Genomic DNA, 25232 nt, shown 5'->3' on the forward strand with positions numbered 1-25232 from the left:
CTCTTGAAGTACTCCCAGTGTGGCTGACACCTGAGCCACAGAGGTCAGAGACACAGATGCAAGGAAACGATGGATCAGGCAAAAATTGTAGTCAGCAATAGGCCTAGGTCGGGGCAGTCAGAATTTGTGCAAATCCATGAAACTTGTCCAAAGGTCAGGGCAGGCAGCACAGGGTCAGTACGGTGATCAGGCACAAGTCAGGTCAGGTGGCAAAGGGTTAGAATCTGGGAATCAGGCAGAAGTCGGTACACACACAAACAAGCAGATTATATCACCCTTGCAGGATCTAGCAATAGCAAATTAATAAACCTATTATTGGCCAAGCACCCTCCCACTGGGGAAGGTACCCGAAATACCTGAGTTACCAGCCACTGGCTGGTACAGATTGGGATGCACATGCTGGCTCTTTAAGAGATGTAAGGAGTGCATGCCCTAATGAGAGGCCTTGCTAGGATGGAGGGATGGCAACCTTTCTAGGAAGACAGGCCAGAAGGCTCTCGTGGCTAACCCACTGCAAAGAAGCTGCGGGTAGCCGGCAAGTCATGGCCACCTGGAGAACAGCAGCAATGAGGTGAGTAAAGTGGCACCCGTGCCGGCCCTGGATAGCGGAACAGTTAGTAAATCACTTTCTGTAATTCTTTCCAGTGGCAACTGTGACAACCACCCGCCAATCCCGTCGTACTAAGCCACAGTTGCCATACAGGTCTCCACTAGAGACTTCTGGAGGCGAATCCACTGTAAGCACATAAGACGTTTAAGATTGGTTGGTGGCCCAGACAGGATACAATCACGATTGTATGTACAATCGGTAAAAATAAAATTACTGATTTCACGCTGGAAATCAAATTAATTTGCTGCCACCACTCTTCGTATTGAATCGGGGCGAAGAGACCCGGCTAGCTAATCCTAAAGGGACGAAACGGTTATTTGCAACCTAGCTAGTACATTAACAGTTTATAAAAATAAAACAATTTGGTAGTATGTCTTCTGAGGACAGAGTTCTTAGCATAGATCAGGTCATCAAGTAACAAGGGCAAAACTGGAACGCACACAAAAATATATACATTAAAGCTGACAGATAAATATACCTGCCAGTTGAACAGATTGGTTTGGATAGAAATAGGTAAGAGGTGAAGGGAATATAATGTCTGTAAGTTCAGAATTACCGTGGTAAAGTCCAGTAAAATGCAAAGTCTTTGTAGAATAATCCAAGATGGTGGGGTGTGCCCGTGTCCAGCGGGCGGTCGTGATGTTAGTCGACGTAAGATGGTAGAAGAAGGACCCAGGGCTGAATGTGTCACAGGGTTTTACCCACTCTGTAGTGGGGAGGGGTTGTGACCCGCACAAGTCCAGCCTTGGGTAATTGGAAGAGGGGCAGTTCCTGCCCTGGACAGAGGAAATCTGGCTGAATCTTTGCTGTGCCAGTTTCTCCGTACCCGTGGGTCAAATTAGGACATAGAGGTCATATTGAGAATAAGCACAATTTTACAGATCCTCTGATACCAAACAGGATAGAATTACCATTTGGATTCCCTGAGAGCTTTGATATCTGAGAGAGAGAATCTCTGATTGACTGGCCGATTTCCTGAAAGGTGTATTATTGGGGCCGGAATAATCCCTGAAGAGATGGTTCAGTGCATTGGTTCCAAACCCAGGAAATATGAGGAAATATGGATGCAAATATGAAAGCTATGTATTAGAAGTGGCTGCCCGGTGACCTCTTTTTGTGTCTCAAACAGCTGTCTGATAAGCATCTGTCCTACTCTCTTTGAAGCGCACTGGCAAGACTGAAGGTGTGAGAACCCTGCTGGTATTGGAGACACTATGGCTGCAAAAAGACCAGGTTTAGGAGGTTCTGTCATAAGAGAACTAGATTGATGGCTACTCAACTTGGCATGAGGCAGGGAAGGTTTGTCACAAGGTGGTGATAATGGCACCTCTGCTCTGTGAATTGCTCCTTTAGTGAAAAGAGAAGATTCTTAGTGAAGGCTCTGGTGTCTCTGTGATTGCAAAATATGGCGCATTTGCGATTTCCTAGTATCACTGTGGATCGCAAAGCGTCACAGCAACTGTCAGTGAACTGCTGGGACAATTAACTTGCATAACAGTTTCATGGAGGATGGATCCTGCTGAACAGGGCGCGTTCAATGAACTAAAGAGACAAATCTGGCCTATTTTGATCCTACTGCACCAACTAAAACTTATTGCTGATGCCAGCCCTGCAGGGTTAGGTGCCATTCTAGTTCAGGGGCAACATATGGCTGACTATGGACCTGTTCAGTATGAAACAATTCTCTTCCTGATGTTGACAGACGTTATTGTTAGACTAAGAAAGAAGCTTTAGCTCTGGTATGGGTATATGAATATAAGATGGGTTCTCTATCTTTTAAAGTATGGGTTTAAAGTGAAATACAGACCTTGGCCTATAGGTGCAGCAGATGCACTTTCATGATTGGCCCATTCTTTAGCACCATCTCATACCTATCGGAGTAGTATAATCACTTTGCTGCTGCTACAGCTATAACTCATGCATTGACTCCGGGTGAGGTTGAGGAATGTTCATCAGCGGATTCAGAAATCTCACAGTTCTGAACATTTATATGGCAAGGGATATGGAGTCATTGCAATCCAGGGTATAAAAAAGTTTAACAAAAGATTTGTATTGCAGGGAAATTCATTCTGCATTAAAAACTAATCTTGATACCTCAGAAATTACAAAAAAAACCTCTGCATTTGGCCCATGACAAACATCAAGGTATTGTTTGTATCAAACGAGGTAGATGACAAGATTTGGTGGCCAGGAATTGACATTGATGTGAACCATATGGTATCCTCATGTTAGCTGATGGGCAGCAAACCAGAATTAGTAATTGTGACCAATTTTATATTTTTGGACACATTTATTCCTGGTGACCTTTGAATTTTAAAAGTAGACGAAATGTCCTTTGAAGAGATTGCAAAAATTTCTGAAAATGCTGCAGAGACTTTTGTGTTTACAAAGGTGGAATAAAACTGTATTCTTCAAGAAGCAGACATTGCTGGTCATTTAGCAAAGCTAAAGGAAGCATTAAGGCCTCCTGCACACAACCATAGGGCTTTTTCAGTGTTTTGCGGTCCGTTTTTCACAGATTCGTTCCGTTTTTTGTTTCCGTTGTGTTTCTGTTTCTGTTCCGTTTTTACCTATGCCGTATACAGTATACAGTAATTACATAGAAAAAATTGGGCTGGGCATAAGGGTCCATTCACACGTCCGTAATTTGAGTCTGCATTCGTTCCGCAATTTGCAGACCCAATTACTTTCAATGGGGCTGGAACGGTACGAATCCGCATTTTGGGGCTCTGCATCTGCATTTTTGGGATCCGCATCAGTTTTTTCGGGATCCGCAATTCCGTTCCTGAAAATTGCGGACCAGAAAAGGCATTTTCTAATACTGTGTCTGTAATGTGCGGTCTGCAAATTTCATATTGCAATTTGCGGATCCGCAAAACACTTACGGACGTGTGTCTGGACCCTTACATTCTCAATAGATGGTTCCACAAAAAACGGAATGGATACGGAAGACATACGGATGCATTTCCGTAAGTGTTCCGTTTTTTTTGCGGACCCATTGATTTGAATAGAGCCACAGAACGTGATTTGTGGGCAATAATAGGACATGTTCTATCTTTCAATGCAACGGAAAAACGGAAATACGGAAACGGAATGCATACGGAGTACATTCAGTTTTTTTTGCTGAACCATTGAAATGAATGGTTCCATATACGGAACACAAAAAACGGCCCGCATATGGAAAAAAAAAAACGGTTGTGTCAAAGAGGCCTAAGATTGATAATCTTCGTAAACTTGAACACCTTAAGAAAAGAGAGGCTAGTTTGATGCTACATGCCTCCATGTTGACTGAATATGTTAAAGTTAAACGATTACTGAGAAGGTTGCATAGTCCTTTGTCTTCTATGGTTTTAAAACATGATGTGAATTATCTAACAGTATGCATTATGTAACAGACATTTGCTCGATCTTATGTTGATGATGATTCAACATTTGCAAGAGGCCATTAAGAATCTACAGAAAGCGATAGAGGTGTGTGTCACACGTGTTCAGAATGATTTAAATGAACAAAATTGATAAGCTTAAAACTACTATTCTACAAGAGAAAATAAAGAAATTCAATAGAGAAACCCAATATTATTTAAATAACACAGTTTATATGTGGACAGAAGAATGTAGTAGGGACAGAGTGCTGTGTAAGAGTTATTCTAATTTGGCTGAATCTTCTCCAGTGATAAGAGAGGTTGGGAAATCCTACGTTTTTTTAGGAGCGGGAGTTGTCACGGACATACCGAGACACACAGACGTTCCCCCGACAGGTGGCAGGAGATCTGTGAGACTGGCAACACGTGGTTTGATCTGACATGTTTTCCTTTTGGATCAAATTATTACTGTGTTGTTTCTGGTGCTTGCCACACCTTCTCTCCCCAGGTGTTGCTATTGTGGTCATTTAACCTTCTCTATTTATTTTTGTTTCTCCCACTATGCTATGCGGTTTATAGCTTCTTTTGGACTTAGTTGTTGTGGTTAGCTTGTGTTTGGTTCTCGGCTGAGTTTGTGGTGCTACCAAAGTTTCATTGAAGATAAGTTTCCTTTCCCTTTCATATTTTGCATATATACTGTATATATGTGTGTGTTGCCTTTCCCTGTTGTTTGTCTTTAGGCCTGAGGGAGACTCCTGTTCGTCCTTCCCTTTGGTCCTATAGGGTGAGATAGGATTCTAGGTATCCGGTGTATGAACTTGCCTACCTTTGGGGCCTGTTCATACTGGTAGATAGGGATTTCTTTAGGAGGTGTCTATCTTCCTTCCCTAGTTTCCAGGCCTTCTCCCAGTATCCCATTTCCCTCCTATGCTCGGTGTGGTGTTTTCCTCCCACACATGAGCGTGACAGGCGTTTTGTCTGAGGAGGAGTACAGAGAAAACAAAAGGAGCAAAACGGAAGTCTCGCAACCTGAAATTGCATTAAGCAGGCTATCAGTAAACATATCTTCCAGATCTCTTTCTGAGAATGAGCTGGCAATTTTGGATAAAAGACATGTTTTAATGTTTTCATCCCTGTGTATACACAACAGAGGTTTGATTTCTTGGTTAACTTTCACAGATTTTGCCACAATCTTCAAGTTAGGATGCATTTGTTTTATGTCAATAGATGGAGACATGCCAATGCCACAGAGGTCCCTGTAAGGTTACAAACCCACAGTCGGTCTGATCCCGACGTGGATTCACTTATTATTATTATTTATTATTAAAGCACCATTCATTCCATAGCACTGTACATATGAAAAGGGGGTATACATACATACAATACAGACAATTGCACTAAGCATAAACAAGACGAGTTACAAACTGGTACAGAAGGAGAGTGGGCCCTGCCCGTGAGGGCTTACAATCTACATGGTGAGGGTGAAGCTGGTCATGGCGGTATAGAGGCAGCAGGGTCACTGGTTGTAGACTTGTCTGAAGAGGTGGGTTTTTAGGTTTCTTTTGAAGGATTCAACTGTAGGTGAGAGTCTGATATGTTGGGGTAGCGAGTTCCAGAGTATGGGGGATGCACGGGAGAAATCTTGAAGGCTATTCTGGGAAGAGGTGATAAGAGGAGAGGAGAGAAGGAGGTCTTGTGAGAATCGGAGGTTGCGTGTGGGAATGTATCGGTAAAGTAGCTCAGAGATGTAGGGAGGGGACAGGCTGTGGACGGCCTTGTATGTATTTGTTAGTATTTTGAACTGAATTTACTGGCCAATGGGGAGCCAGTGAATGCCACTTATGTTATAATCTTTTCAAAAGTTGGTAATTAATTAAGTTACTTATAAATGGGACAAAAACTGTGGCATGGTTGTCTAATCTAGTGCGAAGAGAATGGATGCTTAAGAGCCTAAATCATAATGACTCAATTATAATTAAAAAGCTGACACAGGCAGGACTACCGTCATAATGGATAGGAGTCATTATATAGTAGAGGCTGAATCTCAGTTAGCCAATCAGCGGGTGTATCATAAATTAAACAGTGACCCTACAAGAGCGTTTAAAAAGGAGGTTGATCAACTTCTGTATGATGTATTCAAGGAGTATTATTAGTGACACTGACTTATCAATTCCTTCTGGTCCCCATATTGTATATATTACCTGAGGTGCACAAAAGTCTGGAGAATCCCCCAGGACATCTTATTGTCTCTGGGTTTAATTTGTTATTACATCCTGTGGCTATTTCTATGGATAGTTATTTAATTTATCATTAAAAAGTTGTCTTTTTGTCAAATGTTACGTGGTTGTACTCTCTAGACAACAAATGTGTATGTACTAATTCCTTGGGAAGAAGCAATGGCTGATGTGCACGAGAAACTTAGTGAAAATCTAGGGTTGTCTAATTCCCACATTGGATTATTGATGTTGCTTGACATCATTCTGACAAAAAATTACTTTCGATTTGAGTCTGACTTTAATGGGGTCCCCTGAAGCCCCAGGTTTTGCAAATATTTTTGTGGCTTCTTTTGAGTCCATTCACGTAACTGCTTGTCCCCATGCCTACCACATAAGTTTGTGGTTGAGGTGTGTGGACAGTTTCATGCTTTGGATGGGCTCTGAGACACATTTCTTCGAATTCATGCTTTACTTAAATGGTCAACATTAATTATTGGAGTTTACTTTGACGAAGGATACTGTAAAATTGCATTATTTAGATGGTAGGCAAGATGAATAGAGTAGGGCAGAAACGAATTACTACCTTGTATGCTAAACCGCCCGAGAAAATAACTTAGACCAGAGTTTTCACGTTCCTTAGATCTTTAAGGGAATTCCTAAGAGTTAAATGATTAGGGTGAGACACATGTTAAGTGAGGAAGATGAATATCAGAAGAATATGGAGAAAATGATTAGTGGAGAAATAGAACAAGTTAGAAAGTGGCATAAATGATGACAAATCTGCCTCACCATGATGCCACGATTTTGGAAATTAGCAAAGGCAGTGTAGAAATGCCAATTGTGACTAAATTGACAATTGGGCATACTGAAATCCAACATGTCCGACCCTTCTTTCCCCTGACATCTGTTGCCAGGGTAGAGTCTAAACAATCCTATACACATTATCCACAGACTTGGCTAACATTGACCTAATATGTATGGCCACCAATAGAGGCACAGATGAATTGTGGGCCGCTAGCTGTGGAGAGTGGTTCAAGAAAGCCCTTGCTTACTGTGTGTCAGGTATTGGTCAGAATGGATTATTTTAACGACTGACAACTTATTGCAACTGAATCTAATTTCCATGAAACATATATTTCACCAGGGAAATAGAAGGGTTTCTACAACACATTACACTCAAGGATGTCACAGAGGACTTTTAGAATATGGCATCATCAGCATACATCTGATATTAACCCTTTCATGATCGGCCGGGCCTAAAAAAGGCCTGAATGTCCATGCAATTGTTTGTGATTTTGTGCACATGGTGGTTTAGTGACCCTAACTTTTTTATTAGTTTGACTAGAAAAATAATTTTTGTGATGTTTTTTACTTGACACTTAGGACTTTTTATTAGTACGTTTTTTTTAGAGATTAAAAAAATATATATATATAAATTATAGCTTTTTTTTCCCCCTTAACTATTAAAACTGACACAAAATTAATTATTGCAATGGGTTCCCTATATTCTGATGATTGTTTTGATATATAACAAGTATAGGTTTGAGTGAACGGGGTGACTATGGTGACGGTTTCCGTTTTTTCCCCCCACAGTTTTCACTGTAACTGGGGAATCCTTAGGAGCAAGCAGATCTGTTCAGGGTCTCTTTAGACCCTAAATAAGAACAAAGAGAAAATGGAGCTCAAAACGCCAGAAATAGAAATTATTATAAATATTTATTTATGTCGTAAAAAAACACATCAGGGTTACATATAACAGAATGCAGTGATACAGGGACAAGAAGAAAACAGGGAGAAATGGCTAACAGCACCACCCTGGATGGGAGGCTCTGGTCATAAATGTAGAAAAACACAATCAGCGGAATAGATACACAATGGTACTAGTGCATAGTAATGGCATAATAGCGCCGCAGATGTCAATAAATACAATAATAGGGGTGAGTCCACAGGTATAAATAGAAGAAATGGGTCAAGATAGAAAAACCCATACCCCAAAGGGCAAGAGCATCCAGTTTACAAATCAATGCCAGACGGCACAATAGAAATCCATGTGAGACAAACCGGAATGCACATAATAAGAAGGGACTCACCACAGTAATAGACCAAGAGAGAACCAGCCAGGATGGCGCCACCCCAAAAACACATCAGGGTTACATATAACAGAATGCAGTGATACAGGGACAAGAAGAACCCCTGACGAAGGTACGCCGAAACGCGCGTTGGGGTGGCGCCATCCTGGCTGGTTCTCTCTTGGTCTATTACTGTGGTGAGTCCCTTCTTATTATGTGCATTCCGGTTTGTCTCACATGGATTTCTATTGTGCCGTCTGGCATTGATTTGTAAACTGGATGCTCTTGCCCTTTGGGGTATGGGTTTTTCTATCTTGACCCATTTCTTCTATTTATACCTGTGGACTCACCCCTATTATTGTATTTATTGACATCTGCGGCGCTATTATGCCATTACTATGCACTAGTACCATTGTGTATCTATTCCGCTGATTGTGTTTTTCTACATTTATGACCAGAGCCTCCCATCCAGGGTGGTGCTGTTAGCCATTTCTCCCTGTTTTCTTCTTGTCCCTGTATCACTGCATTCTGTTATATGTAACCCTGATGTGTTTTTGGGGTGGCGCCATCCTGGCTGGTTCTCTCTTGGTCTATTACTGTGGTGAGTCCCTTCTTATTATGTGCATTCCGGTTTGTCTCACATGGATTTCTATTGTGCCGTCTGGCATTGATTTGTAAACTGGATGCTCTTGCCCTTTGGGGTATGGGTTTTTCTATCTTGACCCATTTCTTCTATTTATACCTGTGGACTCACCCCTATTATTGTATTTATTGACATCTGCGGCGCTATTATGCCATTACTATGCACTAGTACCATTGTGTATCTATTCCACTGATTGTGTTTTTCTACATTTATGACCAGAGCCTCCCATCCAGGATGGTGCTGTTAGCCATTTCTCCCTGTTTTCTTCTTGTCCCTGTATTACTGCATTCTGTTATATGTAACCCTGATGTGTTTTTTTACGACATAAATAAATATTTATAATAATTTCTATTTCTGGCGTTTTGAGCTCCATTTTCTCTTTGTTCTTATTTATGCTCGGGAGCTTTAGCCGAGTCATTCTCATTAGGGGTGTCATTTTGGGTATATTGGGGGAGCACCGGCCCCCCTGGACCTTTCTGTCCCCATTTGGACGCCCCTAGGGTCACCCCCCCCTTTTTCTGTCTCTTTAGACCCTGCAGTTTTGCTCTTGCCCTGAGACACACGGTGGTCATGTGACCACCGGTACAAATAGAGGAAAGCTGCTTTCCCTCCCTGCGCTCCTGCATCAATCTCCTGCCGGCACAGGAGAAGGCAGAAGCGTTAATAAACCACTTCTGTCTTCTCCTCAGGGTCCCCGCTGTGTCTCACAGGCAGGACCCGACCTGCTCCCGCTAGATTGCAGGAGCAGGAGCTTTAATCCCAGCGCTGATCAGCGTAGGGATTAAATCCCTGCCTGACCGTTTATAGATGTGCTGTCTGCATGGGGTATGTGCAGATAGGATGTACAGTATATAGCCAGTGGGCAGTGGGGAAGGGGTTAAGGACCAAACCTGCTCATTATGTGATTAAGGGGAAACTGCAACAGAGAATCCTGATCAAATCAACTGCTAGAACACACAATTGTATATTCAAGGAAGTATTGCCTCCAAATGAAGTTTGGGAAGCTTTGTGTGGTAACTTCAATAACTGGACTCCAGTCTCACAGGTATTAAATTTTGAATGTATTCATATTGAATGTATTTCTTAAAGTATTTTTGATGCACATTATTTCTGCTTTAAGCTGTATTGTAGATATTAGAAATCATAGTTGACAACTTCCCAAAATTACTGCAAATATACCCTGACTGCCATCTGGTTACATGTCAAAATCTGATCAAACCCTTACAACTTTTATGTGAAGTGGTTACTGCTCTCTTTTTAAATGATGCTTTGAGACTGATCAATGTTTTGCTCTCTTCTTTTAGGCATTTACTAGGGAAGCATATTTTTGTCACTCCTTGATCACTGAAGCCTGTAGCAAATAATGACAATTTTGTCTACCACAAGACAGTGAATGTTGCTTGGAAAGTAAGAGATTCATACAGATATTATAATTAACTTGGCAGGACTTTTGACAGAACCTTGGAGAATTTGACAGGTTGAATGGAAGACATCTGAAATGGAAATGAGAATTTCTTGAGGACTTCAAAACTATGTCTCCTATTACAATATGTAAATACTCAAATCTGCGAATACTACCCATACTATGCTGAACTTGAAATGTGATGAGAAAACACATTCATGGTTTCAATTTTGCGACAAATTTGGTTCAGCACTTCAATTAGTATGAATTGAGATTGTCTTTATGCCATGAGATACTAGAAGAGTATACGAACCACATCTCAATATATTTCATAAGCCCACTAAGGACTCTAGTCTTTTACATGTTGTTGTATACCGCTGTTATTGTGCAAGCACATCGGAGGAGTAATACAATTTCCAAAGAGGATGAAACATACAAGCAAAATTACAATGAAACAGAACAGTTTATAGTTTGAATTTACATTTATTCTGCAGCAGAACAACAACCAAAATAAAGCCAATGTAATAAAGATATATTTTCAGAGTACACTCAAAGAGTCTTGGAAGTGATGATACGTCCCCTGCAGACCCCTTAACTCAACTTTATTGAGTCTGCCTGGGATTACATGGAGAAATAAGGATTTGAGCAAGCCTACATTCACATAAAATCTGTGGTAAGGTCTCCAAGATATTTGGAACAACCTCTCTGCAACGTTCCTTCAAAAACTGTGTGCAAGTATACCTAGAAAAATTGATGCTGTTTTGAAGGTCAATGGGTGGTCCCAGCAAATATTGTTTTTATTTAGATTCCTCTTTTGTTCATTCACTTTGCACTTTTTTAACTTATAGTTAAACTATTAACACTTGTATTTTTTTTTAAGCATTCTTACTTTGCAGCATTTTCCCACATCTGCCTTAAACTTTGACACAGTACTGTATATTGAGAAATTTATCAGCACAGAATTTTCTATTTGCAGAATAATAAAAAATAGTTCCCTAGGGTGGACCGTAATGTCAAACATACAGTGAGCAGTCATAACATAAAAACGATCTACCTCAGTCCCACTAGTGCTGCCAGACCAGCTCTGATCTGTCAAGGCATGGACTCCACTAGACCTCTTAAGGTGTCCTGTGGTATTTGCTACCAAAACGTTTGCAGTCTTGATCCTTTCAGGCCTGTAAATTGAGAGGTGAGGCCTCCATGGTTTGGACTTGGTTTTCCAGCCCACAGATGCTCGATTAGATTGAGAACATGGGAATTTGGAAGTGAAGTCAACATCTTGAACTCTTTTATCAAACAGGATAACATTACCCAAAGCATCAAACTGTCTCCTCCAAGTTGTGTTCTTCCCATAGTACATCTTGATGAAATTCCTTACACAGGTAAATGAACCACACCCGCTCATCCACATTATGTAAAGGAAAATGTAACTTATCAGATCAGGCCACCTTCTACTATTGCTGCTTGGTCCAGTTGTGATGCTAATGTACCCACTGTAGGCACTTTTGTGTGATGCACAGGTCAGAAGCTATGCAGCCCCATATACAGCAATCTGCTATACATTGTGTTCTGACATCTTTATATCATAGCCAGCATTAACTTGTTTCAGAAATTTGTGCTACAGTAGCTCTTCCCTGGGATCAGACCAAACAGGGTAGTCTATGATCCCCACGCAAATCACCTTAGGCGCCATGACCATGCTGCTGATTCACTGGTTATCTTTCCTTGGACCATGTTTGGTAGGTACTAACTAGAGATGAGCGAATTTCCACTTATGAAATTCGTTCACACTTTGTTTGTTGGTGAAAGGTGAATTGCGTTATGGATTCCGTTACCATGGACTATAATGCAAATCTATGACGGAATGCATAACGGAATGCCTTTAAAGGCATTCCGTTATTCATTCCGTCATAATAGAAGTCTATGGGCTGCAAAACGGATCCGTCCTGTTTCCGTTATGCATGGTAGGACTCATCTCTAGTACTAACTTCTACATATAGGGAGCACCCCACAAGGCCTGCCATTTTGGAGATGCTCCGACTCATTTTTCCATTACAATTTTTCCATATTGTCATTTTTGCCATAGGTATTTTAGGACAGACACAGAAATATTCCTGTCGGGCACTCGGCTACTTCTGGCAATCCCTTAGAGTTGAATGGAATGTCAGCGGAAATGTGTGTCATCCACTGCATTTAATAGAAAGAACATAGGACCCCCATTTTCATGATTGTTGTGATGATGATAAGACCACCACTGATCAGATACTAATTTCCTATCTGGTGGGAAAATCCCATCAAGTGAGAAAAATTTGGGTTTGCATGATTGTTTGAGCTTATTGTCAATGGAGACAAACATGCTATATGGACATAATTGGCTACACGTGGGCAACTTAAAACTACCTATGGACAATAGGTAGATGACAACTGCTCCCCCTAATTTCCATAATGGAATATACATAGTGGCCTTCCAATAATTCCTTATGGTAGATTTAGAAGAAAATGCATTATTGGATTTTTACAAGAATGATACTCCAAGCTTCTTTCAGAAGTACATGACTTCTTTACTAGCACTCAGAAGAAAACAATATTATTGTAAGTAGATAGTAGAATTATACATCTACCAGTACCTTCCTTACTCAAAAGTAGAAGTAGAAGTCTATTCTGCTATATATGGTTTCTTATAGTGGAAATCTCTCCCTTTGATTAGAAACACTTAACGATTTATGCTTTTAAATTTGTCTTAATCCTATATGGTAAATGTTACAATGATAGTGAATGCTAATATTCAATATAAATTGATATAAAACAATGTAAAAATATGATATTTTCCACAATATAAAACGTCTTCCATTGGGTAAATTGTTTAAATTGTTGGAATGAATTATTGTATATAATCTTTCCCATTTTAAAATATCAGAATGCATGTCAGAGTCTTTATGTCTAGGGCCAGCTTTACTGTCAAAATCACTATCAAGAAAACTGTAAATGTAGAAAAAAAAATCCAACAGTTGCTTTAGTATTATACTCACCTGCATATGGTTCAAAGAAACCCAGCAATTTTTAGGAAATTCCTGCAACATGGGCACTAAAAACTGCAAGCAGCCATCCCAGTGGCAAAGAAGTAACATCATGCCAATTAGATTTACAATGCGTACTACAGCACTTGCCAGGTCATACGTCATGTGAAAGATCTGAAGAGGAAAGTATAAGAATAAAAAAAATGGACACCAAGTTAGGATCATAGCATTAATCATAGGTAATATCTTAACAGTACAATTTTTATAACTTTTTAAAGACATTTATAACACCACTGCATTGTTTTAGGCCACATTCTCCAAAGCCAATATTGTAGCAACACTATACTTAAAAATAAAGAGATAATATAGAAATACTTGAACCTACTTCCTCCCACTGGTGAATATAACGGATAAGCCTGGAAAGTCTCAGGAGTCGAAGCAAGCTGAGCACTTTAGTGAAGCGTACAATTCGTAAGGCTCTGGCAGTCTTATAAACCTCTGAGTCAATTCGTGTTTCAACAATTAGAAAAATGTAGTCCACAGGAATAGATGATACAAAGTCCACAAGAAACCAACTTTTTAGATAGCGAATCTTTATACGTTGTGGCTCTAGGATAATTTCTGTGTTGTCCTCTACAACAATCCCTGTGCGAAAATTCAGCACCAGATCCACAAGGAAGAAAGTGTCAGAGACAACATTAAAAACAATCCATGCGGGGGTATTCTCCTCCTTAAAGAAAGTGATGCCCACTGGAATGATAATGAGATTCCCTACCATCAACAGTAACATTGTAAGGTCCCAGTAAAACCTGTAAATGAAAGAATGTAATATTTTAGATTAGTAAGACCAACTTGATAAAGTCTTTTATAATGAATATTGTGAGCATTTCATACAGTTTATAACCAAGTTTCCATGTTTATTCTCATGAGAGTTGTGGTAGACACAGATGATTAGCCTTGGTATTCCTTTCCACTGTGTCCTTCACTTTCAAGGCAAAGACACAAGTGAAGGACACATCAGTTTAAAAGTGTGAGAGCAACATATTAATCATTGAAGAAAACAGAAATCAGAGCATCTGGATTAATAAGTGAGCTCAATAGTTATATAATTGCCTGTATAATACTGAGGGGTTATTTTAAGCCAGAAAAATAGGATTTTGCTAACTTTATAAAGCATAAGGATATGCAATGTTTTTTTCCACACCAAAATCTGGTGGAATCCACTTAAAATCTGCCTCCTATTATTTTCAATTTGAGTTGCAGAAAAATAAAACAGCTGTATGGGATTAGCCCCATTGAATATTGCTAATTGCAACTTTGTGGATTCCACAATGGACTTTTACAACCCTCTAGGCATCTTCTTACTAAGGCTCATTCCCCTCATTATAAGAGTGGCAAATCCCAAATCTTTATCTTTTTCTCACTGATGGTTTAGTAATATGCACTTCACAATAATCTAGTCTTGTTGCAGGGGAAGTCAGCTCTCTACACACTGCCTTCCTGGGGAGCCTGTGATAGACTTGGGTTTATATACAGCAGACAATCTGAGGAGGCAGAGCTGTGAAGAGGAGAACAAGAGCAGCAACATAGACCAATGATGAGACAAAAGGCATGTCTAAGACTACCTCAGACTGTGCAGACATTGCAGTTAAGCTGTAATGTCGGACATAAATTAATGGAGATGAGCAAAAATGCAGCCAAGTAGCAAGCACCAAGGAAAATAAATAGCAGGTACACATTACTTATGGATACTGCAAATTAATACATATAAACCATTTCCAGTGGTGGGCACTATACCTTACTGGCCACATGCATAACAAAGCCAATCATATACAGTATTGTGCAAAAGTTGTATGCAAGTATGCAGATGTGGAAAAAATACTGCAAAGTAAGAATGCTTTCAGGACTAGACGTGTTTATAGTTTTATTTTTATCAATTAACAAAAATATAAAGTGAATGAACCAAAGAGAAATGTAAATCAAATCAATATTTGGGGTGAGTACCTTTTGCCTTCAAAACAGCATCAATTCTTCTAGGTACACTTGCATTATGTTTTTGAAGGATCTTGGTAGGGAGATTGCTCCAAACATCTTGCACAACTAACCACAGGTCTTCTGTGAAAAGAAGGCTTGCTGAAATCCTTCTGTCTCTTCATGTAATTCCAGAAGAACTCTATGATGTTGAGATCTGAGCTTTATGGCAGGCCAAATCATCACTTCCAGGACATGTTCTTCTTTACATGAAAGATAGTTCTTAAAGACATTGGTTGTATGCTTTGGGGTCATCCTGATTTAGAGTAAATCTGGAGCCAATTGAACGCCTCCCTGATGGTATTGCATGATGGATAAATATCTGCCAGTATTTCTCAGCATTCAGGACACCATTAATCCTCCAACAAGCAACATGTTGTGTATATAGACACTTGTTATTGTACCACTCTCCAGGTTTTCAGAGAACAAACTGCCTTCTGTTACAGCCAAATATTTCATTTTTTCATTCATTAGTCCAGAGTACCTGCTGCCATTTTTCCCATGCTCGGAAATGAAGGCAGATACTTATCCATCATGCAGTATCAGGAAGACATCTGACTGGCTCCAAATTTATGCTGTAGCAGGAAGATGACACCAAACATACAATGTCATTAAGAACTATCTTCAGCGAAAAGAAGAACAAGGAGTCCCAGAAGTGATGATATGGTCACCACAGATCCTTCATCTCATTCTCAACATCATTGAGTCTGTCTGGAAATAAATGAAGAGACCGAAGCATTTGAGCAAGCCTACATCCACAGAAAATCTGTTATTAGTTCTCCAAGATATTTAGAACAACCTCCCTGTCAAGTTTCTTCAAAAATGGTGTGGAAGTGTACCTAGAAGAATTGATCCTGTTTTCAAAGCAAAGTGTGGTCACACCAAATATTGACTTGATTTACATTTCTGAAATATTGACTTGATTTACCTTTGCACAGTACTGTAATGGCAGGTTTATGTGGCTCAATTGTTCCATTGATTATTGGGATCAAACGTTCATATGAATGCTCATTCCAGATAATTGGCCCGTGTAAAGGTGCCACAGATCAACCAATAAACAAAGCAAAATGCTATATAGAATCCTGTGTATATGTCACACACAAAGAATAAGTGATATGTATTTGTATTTATTCTTTGAGACAATAATCACTTGTTTGATCATATAATGACACATTCAGCTCCTAAAATAACATTCTCAAGCAGTTGAGATTTATATAAAGAAACAAAACTAATAAACACAAAATGAAAGGGAAATCATCAATTCCCAAGGAACATGGTGGGTCATGATGCCAGATAATGTTGATTTCTTTAATTAAGACATGTGTAAATGAGGACTATTGTTTATACAGCACAGAAACTGCCTTTTTAGCATGACATAACTTGTCTTTTTAGCACTACATGGCAATACAGGTCGTCGTGTGCTCCTATATGGTCCTTGTTTTTGTGCTTATGCATGAAAATTATAGATGCGCGAGTCGCTCAAAATATGATTTATGCTCGATTCGGCCAAACTGATTGACTGATTCGATCGAGGCCAGATCAAATCTACCCAATTTGAAAGTACTACAATTTCTCTGAAAATTTGTGGATAATACTCTGAGGTCTCCTACAACAGTTTTCCTCTCTCTCTCTGTCTTCCACCTTCTCTCTCTCCCATATCTGGCAGTCCAAGCACAAGAAATTCAAATCTATGCCAGTTATCACCTTGTGTAGATTAAAACTGCAATTTACTCCAGTAGCTGGCATAAACTGTAGTAAATCTGGCAGGGCACAGCTGACACCCTCTTCCTCCTGAGCCGCATCCTTTTTCTTGCGACTTTTAAAAATTGGTTAGAAGAGCAAAAAGTCACAAATTATGCTGCAAATATGGTATGTGCCATCATTTGCAACTCCTCAGTGGAGTAAATAATGAAATATGCCCCACTGTTTATTAAAGTTTATTATAACAAAATTCACATTAATCGGAGAACAGATAGAATACTTTACTTGGCAACCTCCATGTTATCTTTTTACTTGCAGATCCGCTAAATCTAGGTTTCCTCTTCTGCCATCCAATATGGCCGCACAGGTTCTCTGACTATGTGATGAGAGTTTCTACTTGTCCACCCCTACTCTTGGATTGGCCAGCACTGTTCAAGTGAGCCGTGTTGGCCAATTCAAGGGCACCAGGAAGTGTCTTTGGGTACCAAATACACAGTATATAATACTGTGCAAAAGTTTAGGCAGGTGTGGAAAAAAAGGCTGCCAAGTAAAAAGGCTTTCAAAAATAGAAGTGTTCCTTTTTTATCAGTTTACAAAATGCAAAGTTAACGAACAAAAGAGAAATCTAAATCAAATCAGTGGTGTGACCGCACTTTTCCTTCAAGACAACATTAGTTCTTCTAGGTACACTTGCACACAGTTTTTGACGGAACTTAGCAGCAAGGCTATTCCAAAGATCTTGGAGAACTAACCAAATATTTGTGGATTTAGGCTTGCTCAGATCCTTTTGTCTCTTCATGTAATCCCAGACTCTATGATGTTGAGGTCAGGGCTCTGTGGGGCCATATTATTACTTCCAGAACTCCTTGTTCTTCTTTACAGTGTGGATAGTGCTTAATGAGATTGGTTGTACGTTTGGGGCTGTTGTCCTGCTTCAGAATAAATTTGTAGATGCCTCCCAGATGGTTCTGCATGATGGATTAATATTTGCTTGTACTTCTCTACATTTTGGACACAATTAATCCTGACTAAATCCCCAGCTCCATTTGCTGAAATGCCATCCCAAACTTGGAAGGAACCTCCACCATACTTCACTGTTTCCTCCAGGCACTCATTATTGTACCGCTCCCCAGCACTTCAGCAAACAAACTGCCTTCTGTTACAGCCAAATATTTCAAATTTTGACTCATCAGTCCAGACTCCAGAGCATCTGCTGCCATTTTTCTGCACCCCAGTCTCTATGTTTTCAAGCAGAGTTTCCATGTCTTAGGTAACGTTTTGGTCCACACTTCTCCAAACAGTAGATGGGTGTACCTGGGTTCCACTGCTTTATGCCAGTTCTGAGCTAATGGCACTGTGGAACAACCTCTGATTTTAAAGGGAAGTAAGTAACAGAAGGAAGTTTGTTTGCTGGAGATAGCAAAATGCATTTTGAAAGCATTCTTTCTTTGCAACATTTTTTCCACACCTGCCTAAACTTTTGCACCAGAGACTGGTGCACTGAATCATTGGAAGCAAGAGACATAACATTTTTTAGCACATAACTAATCATCTTTTCTGGTCAAACTTTTTATAGCTGAAAGATGGACCAGAATTATGTCGATAATAGGTGAAATATTTCCCCATTTTACCATCACATTTGAGAGGCATCAAACTTAATTCATGAACAATGCTCACTAAGAAACCACAAGAAACTGATTCTTGGTCATGCTTCTTTTAGAGATGAGCCTATTTTTGCATAACACCCTTTAGTAAACTTCTAGTTTATCATATGGTTCTAGCAAGAGTGTACAGAGATATCAGAAGACCCCACAGCAAAATTTACTATGGGCAACCCCGTCCCACACAGTTTCTCAATAAGCATGCGTCAATCACTCCCAGACAACTCAGAACAAAAGCCACAATGCCCCACTTCTTTGACAAATTTACATGTTTCTTTTATTTTCATTTTTAAATAAAAATTTTATTTAAAAATATTGTAATAAAAAACATTGCCCTCCACCTCACCCACTTAATCCGAGTTCTATGTTGGATAAAGTGGAACAGGTGCTTCACAACTAATGCTGTTTATTCTGAGCACCATATATATATATAGAGAGAGAGAGAGAGAGAGAGACTGATAAAACTGCTTCTCCTCTATTACAAAGCTGTTTGCCTGCAGCCACCACTAGGCAGTGCTGATAGGAATTTATGTACTTGCCATTGATCTTTTTGCACTCTGTGTCTGGTCCCCCCCTCCCCCTAGCCCCTTAACAGTTGCATGGTCTGCCTACATTGAAGTTAAGCCACTGGGTTCTAGTATTAGTGCTATAATACTCAAAAAAGTTTATCAGCTCACCCGCTGCTAGCAAGAGACGCGCACGGAGCTCCCGGACCAGTAAACTTGCAATAAGAAAAAGAAAAATCCTCCGGCACGGCTGTTCCCTATTAAAATCCAAGTTTTATTCGGTATACATTACTAGTACAGGAACACAAGCCATAACAGGTTGACGCGTTTCGACATCAATTAGTCATAAAGATTATATATATGTTAATTTTTACATTTACACGGATAAGGACAAGAGGACACAATACATGGTAAGGTCTAACTACCGTAGCCCCTTCCTTATGTTACATTTAGGAAACTACTGAGTTGTGGCCTTGTACTTTCATGAGATCACTGATATTGACTTGTTCTATCAATAACATATGTAAGTCTCAAGGATAGTGAATGTGTTCAATAATGTTTACATTGCTAGTGTCAATTCTACCTTGCAGATGTTTAAGCCTGGAAAACAAAAATCCTTTATTACTATTAAGAAACATATAATAGCCATACAGGTTTTAACCCTTTCCTGACGCAGCAATTTTCCGTTTTTGTGTTTTCATTTTCCCCTCCCTGCCTTTCCAAAGTCATAACTTTTTTATTTTCCCGATACTCATAATGTTATTTTTTTAATTTTTAATTCTGATTTTGGGGGAAGGGGGTCTAGTGATTTTTCATATTATTTTATATTTTTCAACCTTTTTTTCTTCTTTTAAAAATTTTTAATTTTTTTTTTAGGTCCCAAGCATCAGATTGCAACTTGTACAGAATAATGGAATTTGCTCTTTAAGGGCTCATGTACACGAACCTGTGTCGGCCGTTCCATGCATGGGGGACTGCAATTTGCTGTACCCCATGGACGGACACCATCCGTGAGGTTGTCTGCATCTAGAGGCACCAAGAGAAATCCCATGGGAGCACACCATAGGGCTTCCGTGGGGTTCTATGCCTCTGTTCTGCACTGCTCCTTTCAGATTGCGGACCTATTCAAGTGAATTGGTCCGTATCCGTGATACGGTGTGCACAAGGCCGGTGCCCATATTTTGTGGACCTGCTGTTTGCAGGTACGGCCTGGCAACCGCTGTGTGCATGAGCCCCTATTTTGTACAGAAATCACTATATCCCAGTTCAGTGCTGCCACCTGCTGACCTGAACTGAAATGTAAAACAAAATTAGCCTGTAAGCCTACTACAGGATCCGGCTCATTATTAGAACAGGGCTCTTTCCTCGATCTCCGATGGATCAAAGTGTGCCTAACCCGGAAGCGTGTGCTTCTGGGTTTTAGCCCTCTCAGACTCCGTGGTCACATTTGACCGTGGCATTGGAGGGTTTAATTGTCCCCAGTCGACATTACTGCCGATCGCGAACATTAGCTGCGGGTTCATGCTGTATAAAACAGCAGGCACCTGGTGGCTATGGCACTTGCTCCAGAGCAGACGCCATCTTCAAAGACCCAAGATCCACCGTACATGTACGGCAGATGTTGGGAAGGAGTTAATACAATATTAAATGGAAAAGGACAGCAGCTTTATTTTAAGAATTGTTGCCTTTTAACAATTACCTTAAAACGGTTGTAAAAAATATTCTGCAGTTTTCAAACCAACACCTGGATCTGAATATCTTTGTATTTGCATGTAATTAAACATTTAGCTTAGTCACTGAGTTATATAATAAAATGCATCTGTATAGCACCACCTGCTGTTTGTTTTTATTTCTTTGTCCAGCTCACTGAGATGGCCACAAATGCTCAGTTTTATTCTTCTACTGCGTCCAGAGTTGTGATAGGGCGAGAGCTGCCATAGAATGGACATGCCCCCTTAGCTGTGATAGGTAGAGCATGGACACGCCCCGTTAGCTGCAGCAGAAAAGACACTCCCCTTGAGCTGGCAGCTTGACATAAACCTAGCAGAGCAAAGAATGTGGAGATCTCTGGATCCATGTGAGGTATGGGTTTAGCTTTGGTTCTAGCTTTGATAGAAATAGATTGTCATATACTATAAGATGTCTGGTTTAGATTTTTTACTTTAGATATGGGATAACCCCTTTAATTCTGACTGGAAGCAAACCATGAAACTGCTATGGAGCTTGGGGGAGCTCATAGCTGAACTCTATTTTACTCTTTCTAATGTAAAAAAAATATAATTATTATTTTCAAGCAGCCACCACTAGGGGGAGATCAGTGTAAACAGATGATTACAGTAACTGTATACGTTCCTATTTTTTTATTAGTGCATTGTACTCATTATGAGTTAAAAAACATTTTTTTCAATTGGTGTTTATAAAAAACAATATGGAATCCTTTTTAGTGTACATAGCTGAGATGCTCTAGTAGCAGCCTCTGGATTTTGAGGAAGGCTCCTGTCTAGAGCCGAAACGTCGCATGTCCCACTGGGGTAAATAAAGATTTTTTGCATTTTTTACTAATTGGAGTGCCGCCCATCTTTTCTATTTTATACATATATATATATATATATATATATATATATATATGTTATATCAGAGAGCAGAGATAAGAAGCCAGTCAGACCCCCAACTGACAGAAAAGACAGAAATCCAGAGGCTGCTACTAGAGCATCTCAGCTATGTACACTAAAAAGGATTCCATATTTTTTTTATAAACACCAATTGAAAAAAATGTTTTTTTTAACTCATAATGAGTACATTGCACTAATAAAAAAAATATAGCCTTTAATACCCAAATTAAACATTGTTTTATGTTTCAAAAAATACTTATTTGTTTTTAGAACTACTGTCCTCCGTGTTCTTACTATCTAAGTATTTGACAGTATGTTGTGTGTTTAGGTCTGTATACTAGACATCCAGTATCAATTACTGAAAATAAAACATTAATTACTTTTACACGCCATGGTTGGCAACTAGCTGTAAAGTCTAGGACTGCTTGTCAAAATAGGAGACTCGACAAAGTGTTTGTAATAGATAATGTGTCTGTGATAGGGATGAGCGAACTCGAACTGTATAGTTCGGGTTCGTACCGAATTTTGGGGTGTCCGTGACACGGACCCGAACCCGGACATTTTCGTAAAAGTCCGGGTTCGGGTTCGGTGTTCGTCGCTTTCTTGGCGCTTTTGTGACGCTTTCTTGGCGCTTTTTGAAAGGCTGCAAAGCAGCCAATCAACAAGCGTCATACTACTTGCCCCAAGAGGCCATCACAGCCATGCCTACTATTGGCATGGCTGTGATTGGCCAGAGCACCATGTGACCCAGCCTCTATTTAAGCTGGAGTCACATAGCGCCGCCCGTCACTCTGCTCTGATTAGCGTAGGGAGAGGTTGCGGCTGCGACAGTAGGGCGAGATTAGGCAGATTAACTCCTCCAAAGGACTTGATTAACTGATCGATCTGCAGCTGTGGATCATTGAGCTGCTGATCCTCAATTGCTCACTGTTTTTAGGCTGCCCAGACCGTTTGTCAGTCACATTTTTCTGGGGTGATCGGCGGCCATTTTGTGTCTTGTGGTGCGCCAGCACAAGCTGCGACCAAGTGCATTTAACCCTCAATGGTGTGGTTGTTTTTTGGCTAAAGCCTACATCAGGGTGAAGCTGTCACACCAAGTGCATTTAACCAGCAATAGTCTGTTCATTTTTTGGCCATATACAAAATCAGGGGCAAGCTGCGCCTGTCACCAAGTGCATTTAACCCTCAATGGTGTGGTTGTTTTTTGGCTAAAGCCTACATCAGGGTGAAGCTGTCACACCAAGTGCATTTAACCAGCAATAGTCTGTTCATTTTTTGGCCATATACAAAATCAGGGGCAAGCTGCGCCTGTCACCAAGTGCATTTAACCCTCAATGGTGTGGTTGTTTTTTGGCTAAAGCCTACATCAGGGTGAAGCTGTCACACCAAGTGCATTTAACCAGCAATAGTCTGTTCATTTTTTGGCCATATACAAAATCAGGGGCAAGCTGCGCCTGTCACCAAGTGCATTTAACCCTCAATGGTGTGGTTGTTTTTTGGCTAAAGCCTACATCAGGGTGAAGCTGTCACACCAAGTGCATTTAACCAGCAATAGTCTGTTCATTTTTTGGCCATATACAAAATCAGGGGCAAGCTGCGCCTGTCACCAAGTGCATTTAACCCTCAATGGTGTGGTTGTTTTCTGGCTAAAGCCTACATCAGGGTGAAGCTGTCACACCAAGTGCATTTAACCAGCAATAGTCTGTTTATTTTTTGGCCATATACTACATCAGGGGCAAGCTGCGCCCGTCACCAAGTGCATTTAACCCTCAGTAGTGTGGTTGGTCAAGCTGTGACACCAAGTGCATTTAACCAGCAATAGTCTGTTCATTTTTTGGCCATATACTACATCAGGGGCAAGCTGCGCCCGTCACCAAGTGCATTTAACCAGCAATAGTGTGGTTATTTTTTGGCCATATCCCAGTCTAATTCTGTCACTAAATCCATACCGGTCACCCAGCGCCTAAATACTAGGCCTCAAATTTATATCCCGCTAAATCTCTCGTTACCGCTGTCCTGTTGTAGCTGGGAAAGTTATTTAGTGTCCGTCAAAGCACATTTTTTGTTCTGGGTTGAAGTACAATTCCCAATTTAGCAATTTCATAATTTAGTGGTTTCTGCTATATCAGAGCTATTTGAAATCTATCCCTAAAAGGGTATATAATATTCAAGGTGCACATTGGGTCATTCAGAATAACTTCACACACACCCGCTACTGTGTATTTTCAAGTCTAATTCTGTCACTAAACCCATACCTGTCACCCAGCGCCTAAATACTAGGCCTCAAATTTATATCCTGCTAAATCTCTCGTTACCGCTGTCCTGTTGTAGCTGGGAAAGTTATTTAGTGTCCGTCAAAGCACATTTTTTGTTCTGGGTTGAAGTACAATTCCCAATTTAGCAATTTCATAATTTAGTGGTTTCTGCTATATCAGAGCTATTTGAAATCTATCCCTAAAAGGGTATATAATATTCAAGGTGCACATTGGGTCATTCAGAATAACTTCACACACACCCGCTACTGTGTATTTTCAAGTCTAATTCTGTCACTAAACCCATACCTGTCACCCAGCGCCTAAATACTAGGCCTCAAATTTATATCCTGCTAAATCTCTCGTTACCGCTGTCCTGTTGTAGCTGGGAAAGTTATTTAGTGTCCGTCAAAGCACATTTTTTCTTCTGGGTTGAAATACAATTCCCAATTTAGCAATTTCATAATTTAGTGGTTTCTGCTATATCAGAGCTATTTGAAATCTATCCCTAAAAGGGTAGATCATATTGAAGGTGCACATAGGGTCATTCAGAATAACTTCACACACACCCGCTACTGTGTATTTCCAAGTCTAATTCTGTCACTAAACCCATACCTGTCACCCAGCGCCTAAATACTAGGCCTCAAATTTATATCCCGCTAAATCTCTCGTTACCGCTGTCCTGTTGTAGCTGGGAAAGTTATTTAGTGTCCGTCAAAGCACATTTTTTGTTCTGGGTTGAAGTACAATTCCCAATTTAGCAATTTCATAATTTAGTGGTTTCTGCTATATCAGAGCTATTTGAAATCTATCCCTAAAAGGGTATATAATATTCAAGGTGCACATTGGGTCATTCAGAATAACTTCACACACACCCGCTACTGTGTATTTCCAAGTCTAATTCTGTCACTAAACCCATACCTGTCACCCAGCGCCTAAATACTAGGCCTCAAATTTATATCCTGCTAAATCTCTCGTTACCGCTGTACTGTTGTTGCTTGGAAAGATATTTAGTGTCCGTCAAAGCACATTTTTTGTTCTGGGTTGAAGTACAATTCCCAATTTAGCAATTTCATAATTTAGTGGTTTCTGCTATATCAGAGCTATTTGAAATCTATCCCTAAAAGGGTATATAATATTCAAGGTGCAC

At 40.1% G+C, this 25232-nt stretch overlaps 1 protein-coding gene across 1 annotated transcript in view; it reads right to left on the minus strand.

Moving 5' to 3' along the window:
- HCN4 (hyperpolarization activated cyclic nucleotide gated potassium channel 4) overlaps nt 1–25232 on the minus strand; it is a 236513-nt gene that overhangs the window by 54546 nt on the left and 156735 nt on the right. Inside the window, exons 2-3 of the mRNA XM_044283362.1 lie at nt 13705–14128; nt 13332–13493 (exon numbers count right to left, since the gene is read on the minus strand). Of these exons, the coding sequence (XP_044139297.1) occupies nt 13332–13493; nt 13705–14128 (586 nt within the window). The remainder of the gene's footprint in view (nt 1–13331; nt 13494–13704; nt 14129–25232) is intronic.

This window comes from Bufo gargarizans, chromosome 2 (assembly GCF_014858855.1).
Source record: "Bufo gargarizans isolate SCDJY-AF-19 chromosome 2, ASM1485885v1, whole genome shotgun sequence".
Lineage (NCBI taxonomy): Eukaryota > Metazoa > Chordata > Amphibia > Anura > Bufonidae > Bufo > Bufo gargarizans.